General features: G+C 41.3%; 1 protein-coding gene across 1 annotated transcript in view; it reads left to right on the plus strand.

Moving 5' to 3' along the window:
- LOC133446939 (bifunctional heparan sulfate N-deacetylase/N-sulfotransferase 1-like) overlaps positions 1-14,745 on the plus strand; it is a 56,257-nt gene extending 41,512 nt beyond the window's left edge. The window contains exons 6-15 of the mRNA XM_061725168.1: positions 2,303-2,488; positions 3,570-3,698; positions 8,178-8,360; positions 8,679-8,775; positions 9,100-9,223; positions 9,536-9,710; positions 9,849-10,019; positions 12,187-12,296; positions 12,761-12,863; positions 12,964-14,745. Of these exons, the coding sequence (XP_061581152.1) occupies positions 2,303-2,488; positions 3,570-3,698; positions 8,178-8,360; positions 8,679-8,775; positions 9,100-9,223; positions 9,536-9,710; positions 9,849-10,019; positions 12,187-12,296; positions 12,761-12,863; positions 12,964-13,083 (1,398 nt within the window). The 3' untranslated portion in view covers positions 13,084-14,745. The remainder of the gene's footprint in view (positions 1-2,302; positions 2,489-3,569; positions 3,699-8,177; positions 8,361-8,678; positions 8,776-9,099; positions 9,224-9,535; positions 9,711-9,848; positions 10,020-12,186; positions 12,297-12,760; positions 12,864-12,963) is intronic.
- The last annotated feature ends 603 nt before the right edge of the window (positions 14,746-15,348 follow it).

Consider the following 15,348-nt stretch of genomic DNA (forward strand, 5'->3'; position numbering starts at 1 on the left):
CTGCCATGGTTGCTGTGGCGATGGCGCGTATAGTTAACAGCGTCACATTAGCAGTTAGTGTGTAATAAAGCAAAGCAGCTGTTTTGTTTGTCTGCAGTGCAACCAAATAACCTCACACTTCTTTAATTAAGAAGTCCAGCAGTACTTTTAACTGCAAACCCGCTTTCCGTACCGCAAGCGACACAGCAGAGCAGGGTTTCTTGGGTGGGGAGTCGGGGGTCAGCAGCCTCTTGGCGGCAGCTCCCTTTAACTTCTTTTTCTTGTTCCATTACTCCCCGGCAAAAATGAGAGATTGTTCCCGAGCAAATTTCCAAACTTTTGTTGGTGCATTCTTGTTGAATGAGTTCCATCTGAACTAATGTCGGTACCGTACACACAATGTTTTCTGCTTCACAGTATAATTAGCCCTTTTCTTTTTCTTTTGATAGCTTTTTATGTAGTGCATTAACAGCAGGACGGTGCAGGTTTGCAGGTGCATTAAACAGACTATATTTAACCCATTTGCAGATTCCTGACTATATTTCGACTATCTGCTGGAAAAGGTTGGCATGCTTTAATGTTAGGAGGAAAAAAAGAAACACATTATCATTTTCATAAACAGTCTACACATACTAAAGCACTTTTTGTCAGCTTCAGTATGAAACTCTGATTTAACTCCGGTCTTTAAAGCTGCGTCCACATTAGTGAGATTTAAATTCAACTTTATTTATTCATATAGCACCTTTTAAAACAGAAGCACAGTTCAAAGTGCTTTATAGAATAAAACAAAACTTATAAGATGGTAATATATAAAAATTACAGTCAAGTGAAACATTAAAAAAAGAGCTTGAGAGTTCAGTATGTAAACAAGCTTGTCAGAACAATAATGCATACAATCAATAAATCAGTTTTAAGCTCTTTCAAAAGGGAAAATCTTTAGTATAATCTTGAAGTCAGAGAGGGTGGTGGCATTTCACCTGCCAATTTTCACAGTCACAGGCTCAAAACTCTTCTCCCATTCTGAAATGGTTAAACCAGGGATATTTTATACCTGCTACAAACTGTTTCAACTCATAAACCTGGATTTATGGTGTAATCTGGATGGACAAAACTGAAAGCTTTTAGAAACGGTGACATCATGCTCAGATTTGCTTCATCATTTATCTTCTGGGTCTCGACATATCCTTCCCTGATATGCCAAACCTGCATCATATGACTATTACCTGAAGATAACAGACGTGCTTCAGTGGTCACAACACTGAGGCAGAGGGATACACCTGCCTACAAACACAGGAGGAAAGTCATTGGCAAGGTTTATTTACAACAGTTTTTGGACTGTTTTCCTTTATTCTGTTACAATTGCTGAGCATGGATGGCCATATGATACACATTTATGGGAGTAAATGTGGACAGAGATATTTTCTAACACACAGTTACAAAGCCAATAAGTATACACATCGATTTTGCTTTAAAACAGAAGTGGACTAATGTTGACGTAGTCTCTCGTAGGGCTAGGGTCCTCTCCTAAAATGCCTGGTCCGCTCTGATGGTTTGGTTCGGTTGAGTGGCGAGAAGTCGTGGGATGCAAAAAGAGCCGTTCATTTGGTGTTCGTAGTGTACCAAAGCTGGGACCAGGCAGGAGTTGTGCAAATGCATTTAGTAATAATCACATCAAGTTAAAGATGAAGTGCTTGCACTACAAATCTACAAATGAGCTTCAGGCAGCTCAGGAGCAGATCTTTTTGTTTGGACGTATGGTTTTGCAGCTTTTCAGACCAAGTGAAATCACAGAAAAGCAAAACTCTGAAGAAAAATGAAAAACTAAAAAATCATAATATGTTTTCTTTAACTTACCAGAGCTGAGATATGTGACTACTGCCATCTTTTGCCTCAGTCTGATTTTTAAATAATTTGACTTTATTTATCCTGTGTCAGGATTAATTATTGACCTTTTTTGGACACAGATAATAAATGTATCACAGCTTATGATAACAGCACAGACTCTGCGCTGATTATGGTGGGATCTGTCACATGATACGTGATCACATGACAGTTGTTGCGCTGCCTCCCTAGCTTTGGAGATTGACGGATAATCCTCACCGATGCGGCCCTGACCAACTGTGCGGCCGTCATTAATTTGATGAAACTGCTCTGGATTACATGGTTCATTGTTTTTCCTCTTGTGATTGTTCAGATGGTAGATTTCACTCGTTTCTGAAAAAAATAGGGAGATTCTGCCTTCAACATCAGGGGAGCTCGACCGAAGTGTTATTTTGATGCCTTTCTGGTTACTTATTTTGTGTGTGTGTGATGTCACCTGCAGGAGCACGGGATCCCCACTAACATGGGCTACGCAGTGGCTCCTCACCACTCGGGGGTTTATCCTGTGCACATACAGTTGTATGATGCCTGGAAGAAGGTGTGGGGCATCAAGGTGACGAGCACTGAGGAGTACCCGCACCTAAAGCCTGCCCGCTTCCGGCGAGGCTTCATCCACAGTGGCATCAGTGTAAGGCCTTTTTTTTTTTTCAACACTCCCATGCATTCATAAACCCTCATTATCTTCTCACCTAAGGGTTGTTGATTTCTCTGGGGTTTTTCTTGCAGTTTACAGTTTCTACCATTGTGTCTCCATCTCTACCGCTTCTGATTTCTTTGTATTTATTTTCTACATCAACAAGCAGTTTTTCTCCCCCTCCTGATTTGTCCGGTCCACATCTCCTTTTCTCGAGCCTTTGCCTTCTAGATGATGATTCATTTTATTTTCGTTTACCATATATCACTGAGGCAACAGGCGTCCATAAAAGGGCAGTCATCTTATCTGTCCTGCTTATTTGTGGCGTTCTTCTGCGGAGTAGGAGATGATAATGTAGTCAAGAGAACCAGCCGTGCATGAGACACCTGTCTGAGTAGTTCTGCCCGGCAGGACTCGGCAGCAAAAATGAAGACTGACATCTGGCAGCAGCAATGCAAGCGCCGACGCACAAACCATCACTGAAATGTCAACACTTAGAAAAACTTCATTCAGCTCCACAGCCTTCGACCGTTGTGAATTACACCGTTAAGAGAGCAAGATTACATTTGAATAGATTGAATTCGAGAAGTTCAAAATAAAGGCAGGAACATTTTTTTTTTTTTCTCATTATTTTCCTCCCAGGTTGACCTTCAGTGCAGATAAGAAACAAAGCAGCCCCAGTCCACTTTCTTTGTTGGACTGCCAGTGCTCAGTTGGTCAGTGTGGTCTCGGAGTTCTCTTGCCGTCCTTGAGATAGTGAAGTTTGAATGGACGACTCGACTGCTCACTGATGATTGATATTCAGTTCCCCAGACACTCCAAACTGTAAAAGCATTACCATGAATTTCCATATAGACCCAGAGTGAATACGAGGTTTGCTTTGGCTAGATGAGCTGCATAATATGAATGTTATTGAGAGCAAACAATGTGTGGGGTAACTGCCTGGAGTATTGACAGCTCCGCTCTGCTCTCAGTGGAGTGCTGATGGTGTGTTTTGTGTGAGCGCTTTTCTTATGATCATTACAGTTTTTATGCTTGTTGTTGGTGACTGTGTGTGTGTGTGTTTACATCGCAGGTGTTGCCCAGGCAGACATGTGGCCTTTTCACACACACCATATTCTATAAAGACTACCCGGGCAGCCCCAATGAACTGGACAAGCTCATCAATGGAGGGGAGCTCTTCCTCACTGTTCTGCTGAACCCTGTGAGTCAATTACACACCCACAAGGCAAAGCTTTTGTCTTACACACTCGGAAACCCATTTAGCTGGTGGTGCAAATTGAAATTTAAACGAGAAACAGGACAATGACTAGTCACTGACTCACACAGGGATGTCGGCATCATGCTTCCTCATCTCACATTAGCACAAAAGCTTCTATTCATGGAGTTCTAATACACTCTTGCAAAATGTCTTCTAATTGTCAACATGTTTTGTTTGGGATTATATAAAAGGGCTACTTTTATATATTCATCTTTGCATCGACTGCAGGTTCTTGTATTCTTATCACTGTTTTGAAGACTTGCTTGTAATGTGTAGTAAAAGTTATTATCCTTTCCTCTGTACCCATAACCTCAACAACAGTTTCCTATCCATCAATTTAACTCTTCATGGGAATCATTTACCTGTAATTTGTGCTTTTGATGACCTTAAGGAAAGAGTCAAAGCCTTGATGCTTAAAAAAAAAAACAAAGTTCATTTTCTGTACAGTGATGGCAGATTCACACTTACCGTAATTATGTATTTGTTTCCCCCATAATTGATAAACCTCCTTCCTAATCCAGATATCAGAATATAGAAACAATATTTCTTATCATTCCCAGACCTTTGAATTTACTGTGAAAAGAGATGCATCTTTCCACCTCACTTTAGTTCTAATCAGTTCTTATCAGAGGTGTGTAATCCAGGTGCCATAAAGTAGAAACCCTGTCACGTTTCTGGATCAGCTGTACATTCAGAACAGGTGTTTTCATTTAGGACCTCCCATCCACCTGCAGAGGAGCTGGTTTAGTGACTGGCACCTGGATTGTACACCTCTGGTTCTGATGTCTACCAGATAACAGCACTTATTATCTAATGTTAACCACATTATAATATATGCATACTGTAATAATACAATTCATTATGTTTATCTAAGTGCCATCCCTTTTTTTTTCTTGATGATTTCCATGATGCGATTATTATTCGACATGGATTTATGTCTGTGTTGGCCCCCAAAGCCAGTAATGGATTAGATTGGTCCCATATTTTTACTGTGGGATATTAAAAAGGCATAAAGTTCTTACTTAAGAATATGGAATTTTAAATTATTTTAAATTTTGTTTTGTTCTTTTTAAAGCCATTGTATGCAGCAATATCACTTCTGACCTCAAGGGAGCATATGGTCTGCTGTGTTGACAAAAGTATGACAGTCGTACTCTCACTCAGGCCACCCCTACTCACACACACACAGGCTCACACTTGAGCAGGTGCTGCACAACCATGAATTCATGCACACACATATGGGTAAATAATCACCAAAGGTCATTATTTTATCTGTTATTTGAATGCCATAAACACAAAACTATAAGCCACCAGTCCAGTGTTTTTCTCTCCACTACTCATCAAAAGGTTCACTGCAACAGTCACAACAGGTTTCCTGTGTTAATGAGCTAAATAACACAACTGAATTATTTTGTCTGTAAATTATTCAAATGCCTGATATACTATAGTATATTTAACAGGAAATGATAAAGTCAACTCAACTTAAAAAAAAAACTGTCTGACCTTATGAATAAAATAAACGCAAGAAAGATGGATACTTCATTGAAAATTACATCTTTTAATCAACGTAGACTTAGACTTTATTGATCCCTTTAGGATGACTCCCTCTGGGAAATTCAGTCTCCAGCAGCGTATACAACAATAGTCAGCACACATAGGGTAAAAAAGAAAATCAATTAAAGAAAAACAAACATTGCTGCTGATATTTAGCTGCTACTGATATAAAAAGTAAATAACAATAAACAATCAGTTTAGCTTGGTTTATAATATGGTTATTAATTGTGAAAAATGTTGATCACTGTTCCTCAAAGCACAAGAAGACACCCTCACATTTGTTATTTTGTACAAACCAACAGTCCACAATCACAAGATATTGAATTCACTGTCACAGATTAGAGAAACCAGAACATATTTATATTTAAAAAGCTGCAATTTTGACTTTTTATTCTTAAGACTCAAAACGATTGGTCGATTATTGAAATAATTCAATAAAGTTCCTTTTTTATGTGACTTTACAATCTAACTTGCTGATTCTTTTTGTCTGACAAGAATATTTAGGTTTTTTAAATACCTGACATGTTTCGGCGATTACTTCAACTTTCATCAGAGAAAAGGAGGCCTTTTAACATCAGCTGATAAATTGGACACACACACACCATCTTGTGACTCTGATGAAGTAATCGCTGAAACATGTCAGGTATTTAAAAAACCCAAATTTTCTTCGACGAAAAGAATCGGCAAGTTAGATTATTGAAATAGTTGGCGATTAATTCAATAGTTGATTAAATGTTGCAGCTCTATTTTATATCAACAACATAATCATATTTCATATATAATTTCATATATATTTATCTAATTTGAATATATAACTACTATAGATTCTCTTGTACCTGTACACTCTTCTGTGTGGATTTTTTGAACATAAACCTCAGGCTCCAAACGCATTTAACCAGCAAGGATTAAAAAAAAAAGTACATTCACATAATTTACAGGAAAACCAGAAAAACACACTGATAGACTGATTAAATCATTAATTTCAAATGTCATCCAGGTTATACCAGGAAGCCCCAAATATGACCTTCTGTATATCAGTGGTTGGAATATCCATTTGTAGTTTTATGGTTGGGCTGATGTGATATTTAACAATATAGCAACTACTGCAACATTTAGAACAGAACTAAGTTGGTACCAAGGTCATTACTAGAGCTACATAAAAAGGCTCATGGAGAATCTCAACAGTGATCATCATGTTATCTTCAGATAAAAGTTTGCAGCTTGAAACACATCTGTCTCCCCTGTATCTGTCGTTTATTAAAAGCTAACTTGCTTGATGTCGCGGGGGATTGTACTGGGATTGAACTGGTGAAGGTTTTGAAAATGTCATCGCATCCCTCTGCCTCTCTGTCTTGCCTCTGCGCGCTTTTGTGTTGATTGGTTTGAAAATAAAACATTTTCACCAACTGCCACAATTAGTGACAACTAACGAACACAAATTACTTTATCTATGGGCAGTACCAGTTTCTGCAGGCCAGACAGCTGCACCAGTGTAGTTCACTATGTTTTCTTTAACTTTTTTGTTTGTTTGGACAAGCAGGCCAGTCAGGCCACTTAAGAGCCCAGGCCCCCGGGAATTGTCCTGCTGCTCCCATGGGCCAGTCAGGCTGCATCCGTTGATGTACACAACCTGCTCCCATGTGAAAGTTATGAACAAGATTGCACAAACAAAAAGAAAACAAAAATGTCCTCTTTAGCTCGGATATAATAGGTGCGCCAATGTAAATCTTGAAATGTCATTTTAAAACTAGAAAAGATTATTTTAACTTCTTGCAAAAATGTAGATAACATAATCTGTATGATGGAAAATGTACACGTATGGATATGTAATTTGGCCAGCAAGTAAAAGATTGACTAGAAATTTTCTATAAAAAAAAAATATTATTGTTGTGAAGGAAGCCACTTAAAGAAAAGTGTAAATGAAATCGTTCCGAGAAGAACAAATAACAACCAGAGTGATCTGGAAAAAGAGAAAAGTTATTAAACGTACATTTTCAGTGGTATTCTCACAACTGGTTTCCACATCTGGATTGAACTGGTTTTGTTGTGGTCACATCAGAGAAAACACCAGACATAACATCAATGCTGTCAGGATCAGAGTTTGTTTCTCTGGTTTCACTGATGAGGGAAGATTGACGACGTGAAACAAAAACATTATAAGCAAAGTTTGACCACAGACAATATAAAATCTGATGACTCATTGCATCGTCTGATGCCTGTTCAGCAGCATAACGGCACACATCCATCCAGCCGAGTGCAGAGTTTCTGACCTGCTGTCAACTGCTGCACTTACCTGCTCCACTGCCTCCAGAGGTCAGCTGTATATTCCACTTCATTCAAGACATTCCAAGACCGATGTGCCAAACGAATGCAGGATACGCATAGCAGCCATGATGCGTTTGTTCTTTGTGTAGTACACAAGTGCCAACCATCTAACTTCTGGGTTGAGGCTCGCTAGGATTTGTTGCAGTTCCTCAACTGGCCGCTAGAGGCTGGCTGTAAAAGTCAATTCCATTGACTCCTATGTTAAAAATGCCCAACTTTAGAGCAGAAAAAACACATTTACAGCCTGGTATTTACATTTGTAAACCATTATAAACCATTCCCAGTTGTTTGATTTCACATCCATGACAGCTCTGAGGGGAATTTATTTTTTTGTGCCACACTATGAGAGTTTATGTCAAGCAATAAATGTATTTCTAAAATGATTGACTGACAGTCAGCTCAGCCAATGGCTTAGCAAAGCAACCAGTCATTTGTATTAACCCAGCCTCGGGTAAACACGACTGTCATCTTTTGATTTTGCTGTCCAGTCAACATCTTCACCTTCTGAATCTAAATGCATGTGTTCTCTCTCTCTCTTCCCAGATCAGTATCTTCATGACCCATCTGTCAAACTACGGGAACGACCGCCTCGGCCTGTACACCTTCAAAAGTCTGGTGATGTTCATCAAGACGTGGACGAACCTGAAGATGCAGACCCTGCCACCTCTGCAGCTGGCGCAGAAGTACTTCAGTCTGTTTCCCTCGGAGAGAGATCCCCTCTGGCAGGTGAGACGAAGATGCTGATGACAACATAGACCACACACTCCCCAGCGGTCTGTAGCGCGTCACATGCAGACGCAGATGCAGAGCAACTGTGAAAACAACCAGCTATTGTTTTGTTCATGGCTTTAAGTGGACACCATCATCCTCACAGCATTTATAAAACACATTTCCTTTACCAAGCCTTCTCCCTGGAGAGTATCTGAGCTCCACTACAAATGTGAATTTTATATGCTTGGTACAGTCACTCAAAACTGATGTTTTTTCTGTGTTTTTTTTTCCTTTCATTTTCCTGGGTGGTGATGGGGGGGGTTTTGGCTGCAGGATCCTTGTGAGGACAAAAGGCACAAGGACATCTGGTCCAAAGAGAAAACATGTGACCGCTTCCCCAAACTGCTTGTTATTGGGCCTCAGAAGACTGGTAAGATGCAGTACTTTGACACCCTCTGCAGGACGGACTTAGAAACCTTCAAATGTGAAGGTTATCTGTCAGCTCAAAGCACAAGTGGCGCAGTAATTGAAGTGAATTAGTTAATATAAGATAATGAAGCAATATATTTTATAATGAGACAAGTTTATTGCAAATATAAGATAAAGTGTAGACTAAATGAAGTTTTTTCTTATGGTTGTTAAAGTTACATATTAAATAATGTGTATATTTATCAGTGCCCTAAACCGCTTCATTCTTCCCCCCATGTCTCATCCTGATCGCTACACCCTGCTGTCTTTTTCCCGCTCCTCTCAGGAACGACAGCACTTTACCTGTTTCTCGGCATGCACCCTGATCTGACCAGCAACTACCCCAGCAAGGAGACGTTTGAGGAGATTCAGTTCTTCAATGGACACAACTACCACAGAGGCATTGACTGGTATGTCATTTTAGATTCACTTTATCTTTGTGCTGAAATGAAATGCTTATTGACCCAGAGTTATTTTTACCTTTCAGACTGCCTGTGTCTTTGTTATTCTGTTCTTGAGGGGGAAAAACTCCCATGAAGGGGAAAAAAACAGGTTTAGGAAAAGAGGTTAAGGATTGGTGTTTTCTTGTATGCAGGGTGATATGGATGACTTTTTTCGTATCACAGAGTGGGTGGTTAACAGTGCATAACAACTTATTGACATGGAGGAAGTATGATGCAGTAAACGACAGCTGCCCTGACACTTGGCTTGTTGTGTGTTAGGTACATGGAGTACTTCCCTCTGCCCTCCAACACCAGTTCAGACTACTATTTTGAGAAGAGTGCCAACTACTTTGACTCTGAGGTGGCTGCTCAGAGAGCTGCAGCTCTTCTGCCCAAAGCCAAGATCATCACCATCCTCATCAACCCAGCGGACAGAGCGTACTCTTGGTACCAGGTCTGTTACAACCAGCTTGATTTTCTTACACATCCTCAATTAATCTCTCCATCCCTTAAGTTTAAAGTCTTTGCAGCATCATTGAGGATTTAACGTTCAGCGTATCATCTCACCCTCTCTTTGCTTACGCGCCAACAGCACCAAAGAGCTCATGATGACCCAGTGGCATTAAAATACTCCTTTCATGAAGTCATCACTGCAGGCCGGGACGCTCCAGTCAGACTACGGGTCCTGCAGAACCGCTGTCTGGTGCCGGGCTGGTACGCCATCCACCTGGAGCGCTGGCTCAACTTCTACCACCCCAGCCAGGTATGATGGTCGGTTCACAGGCACACATAGCAGGGGGTTATGTGGAGTCACTGGGAAAAACAACCACACATACAGACATTTGAACAATTCATGTGGAAAAGGCAAAGTTCACACAAAATGAAGCATACATTGCAAATGTATTAATGAATCGCAAAGCCCACAGAACTGATGACACAGGCCGTCAGCTTTAGTTACCAAAACAAAATCCAAGGTAGAGGCAGTCGGTGTACATATCTTCAAGTATCTCCCTCTAAGTCACATGAAATTGTTTTGAATTCATTCAGCGAGATGAGTGTTTTAATTTAAAGCAGAACTGAAGCTCATTCCATGCATAAGCAGATTAACAAGAAGAAAGCTGCATTAACCAGGTCTGAATGCACATGAAAGAACTCTACAAGCAGATTTAGTTTGATGATTACTTGGATATGACAAAAGGCTGAACATGTAAGTAGGTAATTTACCCAACAATGTCTCCACAATAAACAAAGACATTTGCATTTCTCTTCTCTGCTGCAATGAATTGCAACCTATCAGATTATACAGAATACAGTAATGAGTGAATTGTGTTGCATTTAACGCCAGCATTAATTATCTCCTAGCAACCAAAGTTCCCCTCAGGTGGTGAGGGTTTAAAAAAAAGAGAAAAATCTCTAGTTGGTACATTAAAATTCATGGCAAGGAGTTGGTGATAAGAGAGGCTTATTCTTGCTTTTGTATTCTTAACAGAGAGTGTTTTAAATCCAGCTGACCTTGGAGGAAGAGCGCTGCCCTTTAGGAGCACTCTCCAAGGAAATGGGGAGCAGTTAGAGCTTCTGTGTGCCCAAAATAGTAAATGACACATGTTGCAGTATTGCCAAGATTGATAGCCTGTGTATGTGATTTTGAACACATTGACTATTTGTAATTATATACTCTAAACGGATTAGTGGTTTATTCCATAATCTATGCACTACGCACTCCTCCGGCAGGATGGTCCCCCCCTTACCAGCCAGGTCCTGCTCAAGGTTTCTTCCCTCCTAAAGGGGAGTTTTTCCTTGCTACAAGGTTTTTCTCCCACTAGGGGAGTTTTTACCTGCCACTGTTTGTTATGTTTATGTAATAATTGCTCAGGGGTCATGTTCTGGGTCTCTGGAAGCAACTTCTGTTGGAATAGATGCTTGAATTGAATTGAAAATGGAACTATATATTGGGGACTCGTGTGTTCGGATGATGTAACTCTGCACATAGAGGTCAAGTCTGTAGTATTGCTGTTTTTCTACTCGACATGCCGATGCAGGATGCAATCTTCAGCTCTCGGAGCAGGTTCACAGCTGAGTGTGACGCGGCAGGGAGGAGAATCAGCACTTCCAAATCACGACATGGTTCTGAGTCGGATAGGATGAGGTCCTGCCTCAAGTATTTCTGGGTCTTTGTCAGGATGGGGGCGGTGTCTGCAGTAATGGAGAATCTTTACCAGCAAGGCGCTCTGTTTTCCAGTCAATTGACACCCCTACTCTCACATATGGTCATGAACAGTGGGAGACGGGATGAGAAGCTGCATCTCTCAGGAGGGACTCGGAGTCGAGTCGCTGCTTCTCCACATTGAGAGGAGCCGGTGTATCTGGTCAGGATGCCTCTCTAGGGAGGTGTTTTAGACTTGTCCAACTGCTGTGTGGGTCATATACGTTCTGCCACAGTAACTCGGCCTCCTGGTAATGCTCCAAGGTTTATTGAAGTTTCCTGCAGGTGGGACAATCCTCCTGGCCTAGTGGACCTACACTGGATTTCATTTCAGCTCTAAGAGCAATCATTTGAGATGTTAATGTTGGTGATCTGAATCGTAAACCTGGGGTGGTCCTGAAATGATCCGTGAAAGTGGCTCAACCAGAGGACCCAACTGCTGCAAGAGAAGTGGACGAGCTAGAATCGGTGCATCAGACCCGTAAACTGGACACAGCCACTTGGCCAGCTCCTGGCATATGACGCGACAAAGTGCACCGCTAGTGGAACATAGTCATATAACAAGACGTGCCGGCCGTCCCCACTTACTAACACAATGCTGTCAGTGCCTCGCTGTCAACACGGCAGGTCTATATGCCCCGTGTGGTCAGAAGTGGTATTGCTACGTATTCAGGGGTCCTTTTCCTGTTCTCATGGTTTTTTTTTTGTTTTTTTTGTCTCAACCCAGTTGTTAGTTCTCGACGGACAGATGCTGAAGACTGAGCCTGCCTCTATCATGGATAAAATCCAGAAGTTTCTCAGCCTTGCCAACATTATAAACTACCACAAGATCTTAGCGTAAGTATCTCACTGTCACATTCTTATTTATATAAATATATTTGTGTGTGCTTGTGTGTGTGTGTGTGTGTGTATGTGTGGCTTTAATTACAGTTTACAAGCCATTTGTTTGTAAATGTTTATGATGTGAACCGGAGACAACAGGGATCAAATCTTATGGATGGCCAGCTTCACCTCCTCAGCCTCAGTCAGCTGTTTTCATTAAGGGTCAATCCTCTGAAATAAGAGCCAGTGGGGTTTCGTTGGATAAGAACAAACTATTTCTATCCACAGACTGCTCCGGTCTCTCTCACAGAGTTCAATCTATTTCATCACTGTGTTTCTACAGTAACCCAGAATGGACATCAAACACTACCCTCAGAGAGGGTGTTTTGCTGTACACCTCCTTTTTAAAAATGCAAAGAAAATGCAAGCAAAACCTATTTTCATATGAAGAGATGTATTCTTGAATCTGTTGCGTGTAGGTTTGATCCCAAGAAAGGCTTCTGGTGTCAGTTGCTGGAAGGAGGGAAAACTAAATGTTTGGGAAAGAGTAAAGGACGCAGGTACCCTGATATGGACCCCGAGGTACAACCATCCTCTTCAAAAAGGGCTTTATAATTTAGTTACATTTTCTTTGGAAGACTTTCCTACACCTAATTCCGTTTTTCTTGTCGGTCTTTCTCAGTCGCAGGAGTTCCTCAGGGAGTACTACAGGGATCACAACATCGAACTGTCTAAGCTGCTCTACAGGATGGGTCAGCCTCTGCCCAGCTGGCTCCGAGAGGAGCTGGTGCACAGCAGGTAGCAGCGCTGCCACGGAGGACGATAGCAATCCCTTCATAGTGACTCACCGGCCAGGGGGCCTGAAATATTAAAGATCCCAAGTTGTTTTGACTGGAATCTGTTGAGATTTGAAGGTGGGATATCGAACTAAAAGTCAAAACTCTACTGTGATCTTCCGGGAACATGGCAACACGAACGGGTTCGCCTCACTGAGAAGACTCAGCGACGCACACAAGAAACCGCCGGTGTTTGATAACCACAGTTCCATCATCCTCAAGCTTCCTCTCATCACATGAACTTGCTGCTGGAACTTTGGGAGACAAAAAGGAACTTTTGTCTGCAGTCTCAGTTTTCAAAAAGGGGGTGACTGACGACACAATCACACATTTCCCCAGCGATACCATGTGGTGTTTGGAGCATATCGCAATGGATAACGTCCTGGTGGACAGCAGCGTCTGATCCAGGCGTTTGTGTGACGTGGTGAGCGGGACACGTGGAGCCCTGACTCAGGCTGCATCGTGTAGCCTTACTCGATAGGCCTTGGTAGACCCTAGTTATCGTATTACAAGTGCCAGGACAGAATCTTCATCAAACTATCGCCACATGAACTTTTTGAGGGTTCTTTTTAAAAAACGTTTTTTGTTTTTCTTTTCTCCAATTTAACATTTCTTTTAATACTGATGGAAATGCGTATTTGTAGAATGTACCAAAACTAAAAATCTTAGCTGCGTTGTTTCTCGTATATACAGAATGTACAGTGCAGTTATTTATACTGTCTTTTGGCTCCGCCTGCTCTCCGGTCAGTTTCATGACCAAGTGCGTCGGCTCAAGCAGGAACAGTAGGACAGACGTTTGAAAGCACAAAGGCGCTCGAGCGAGCATCAATTCGGAACGTACAAGAACCTGGAAAGCACACTAACTAAATGGCTCCTACAATCTGTGAAGAAGATCATAAGCTAGCTACTGTATATTAATCGAGCACTCTGGTCCTGTAGGTTCAGAAAGTGTACAGAGGAAGGCTGTGCATTTCAGAACTGTTTTTCAACATTGGGTTTTTGTCAAAACTGTATTTTATCATCTATTATTTTTGATTTTATTTAGAAGAGGGTTGAGAGGTGAGCTTAGATTAAAAAAAAAAAGTCACCAGACCAACCAACAGTATATGACAACACAAACTGATGACGTCACACAGTTGTTGGTCCAAGTGTTACCACTGCAGCAACATGTCAAGCGTAGATAACAAAAAGCTGCTCTTACCGCAATAGTTTTGTACGTTGTTCTGATGTAACAATGCACACGTGGCTTCGTCATTTTCCTGACTCTGTAATGTACATAATGCAAGACCCTGAGTAGACCTAAATTATTGAATGTGTTTGGGTTTACGTCGCATCAGTTCTTGTAGTGTGAAACGTCATTGCTGCACTGAGGGGAGTTTCGATTCTTTCATCGTGCAGAGGCGTCTTAAAGAGCATTTCCTCTCTCGTGACCTCTCACTGCCAACTGTTGTACAAAGGTACTGAGTCTCTCCATATAAAGTATTACGTGATAACACATAACAGCAACGATGGTACTAATCTCCTGGACTGTATGATAAAGATTTGTAATTGTTGTCAATAATTTTTACAGTGTAACTAATATTGTCGGTGCTTTTTAATTTGCAAATAAAACACCACTGTATTTTTCAGTAGTTGGATATTTTTTCTTTTTTTGTTCTTTCCCATTAGGTTTTCTCTGTGTGAAGTCTATACAACAAGAAAGAGTCATCCAGCTTATTTATTTATTTATTTATTTAATCTTCGGTACAAAGCATTGGTCTGGTTTCTCTGGATTCAGCTTTGACTTCCAGGGAGAAGCACCAGCAGAGGAAGAAGGAGCTGCTAGGAATGTTTCACCCAAACCTGGATCACATCTTCACGGTGACTGGGACTGCCTGAACTCTGGCTCATCCTGTCAGATGTGGCCCAAATCTGTATTTTCTGTGGACTTTTTGGCCACACTTGGCCCCCACAACGTTTATCTTAACCCATGTCTAAGCAAGTTAATGTCATTCGGCCCATATCCGGCCTGTTTAACACAAGCCACAAACCATGTTAGCCTTAGCTTATGATCTTTGGGTCACGTCTGGCCAACAGACTACTTGCACTTGCCCCGTGTACCGAGGGTCCCGAGTATAACGCGTTTTAGGAGAAATGCAGCCAAGTTTATTGAAGAGTGCGCCACACTGCAGACTGGCAGAATATACCAGAAAAGCAGCCAGGAGGCTTTTGAAGATAAAGAAGGGGACTTT

The sequence above is a fragment of the Cololabis saira genome, chromosome 7 (genome assembly GCF_033807715.1).
Source record: "Cololabis saira isolate AMF1-May2022 chromosome 7, fColSai1.1, whole genome shotgun sequence".
Lineage (NCBI taxonomy): Eukaryota > Metazoa > Chordata > Actinopteri > Beloniformes > Belonidae > Cololabis > Cololabis saira.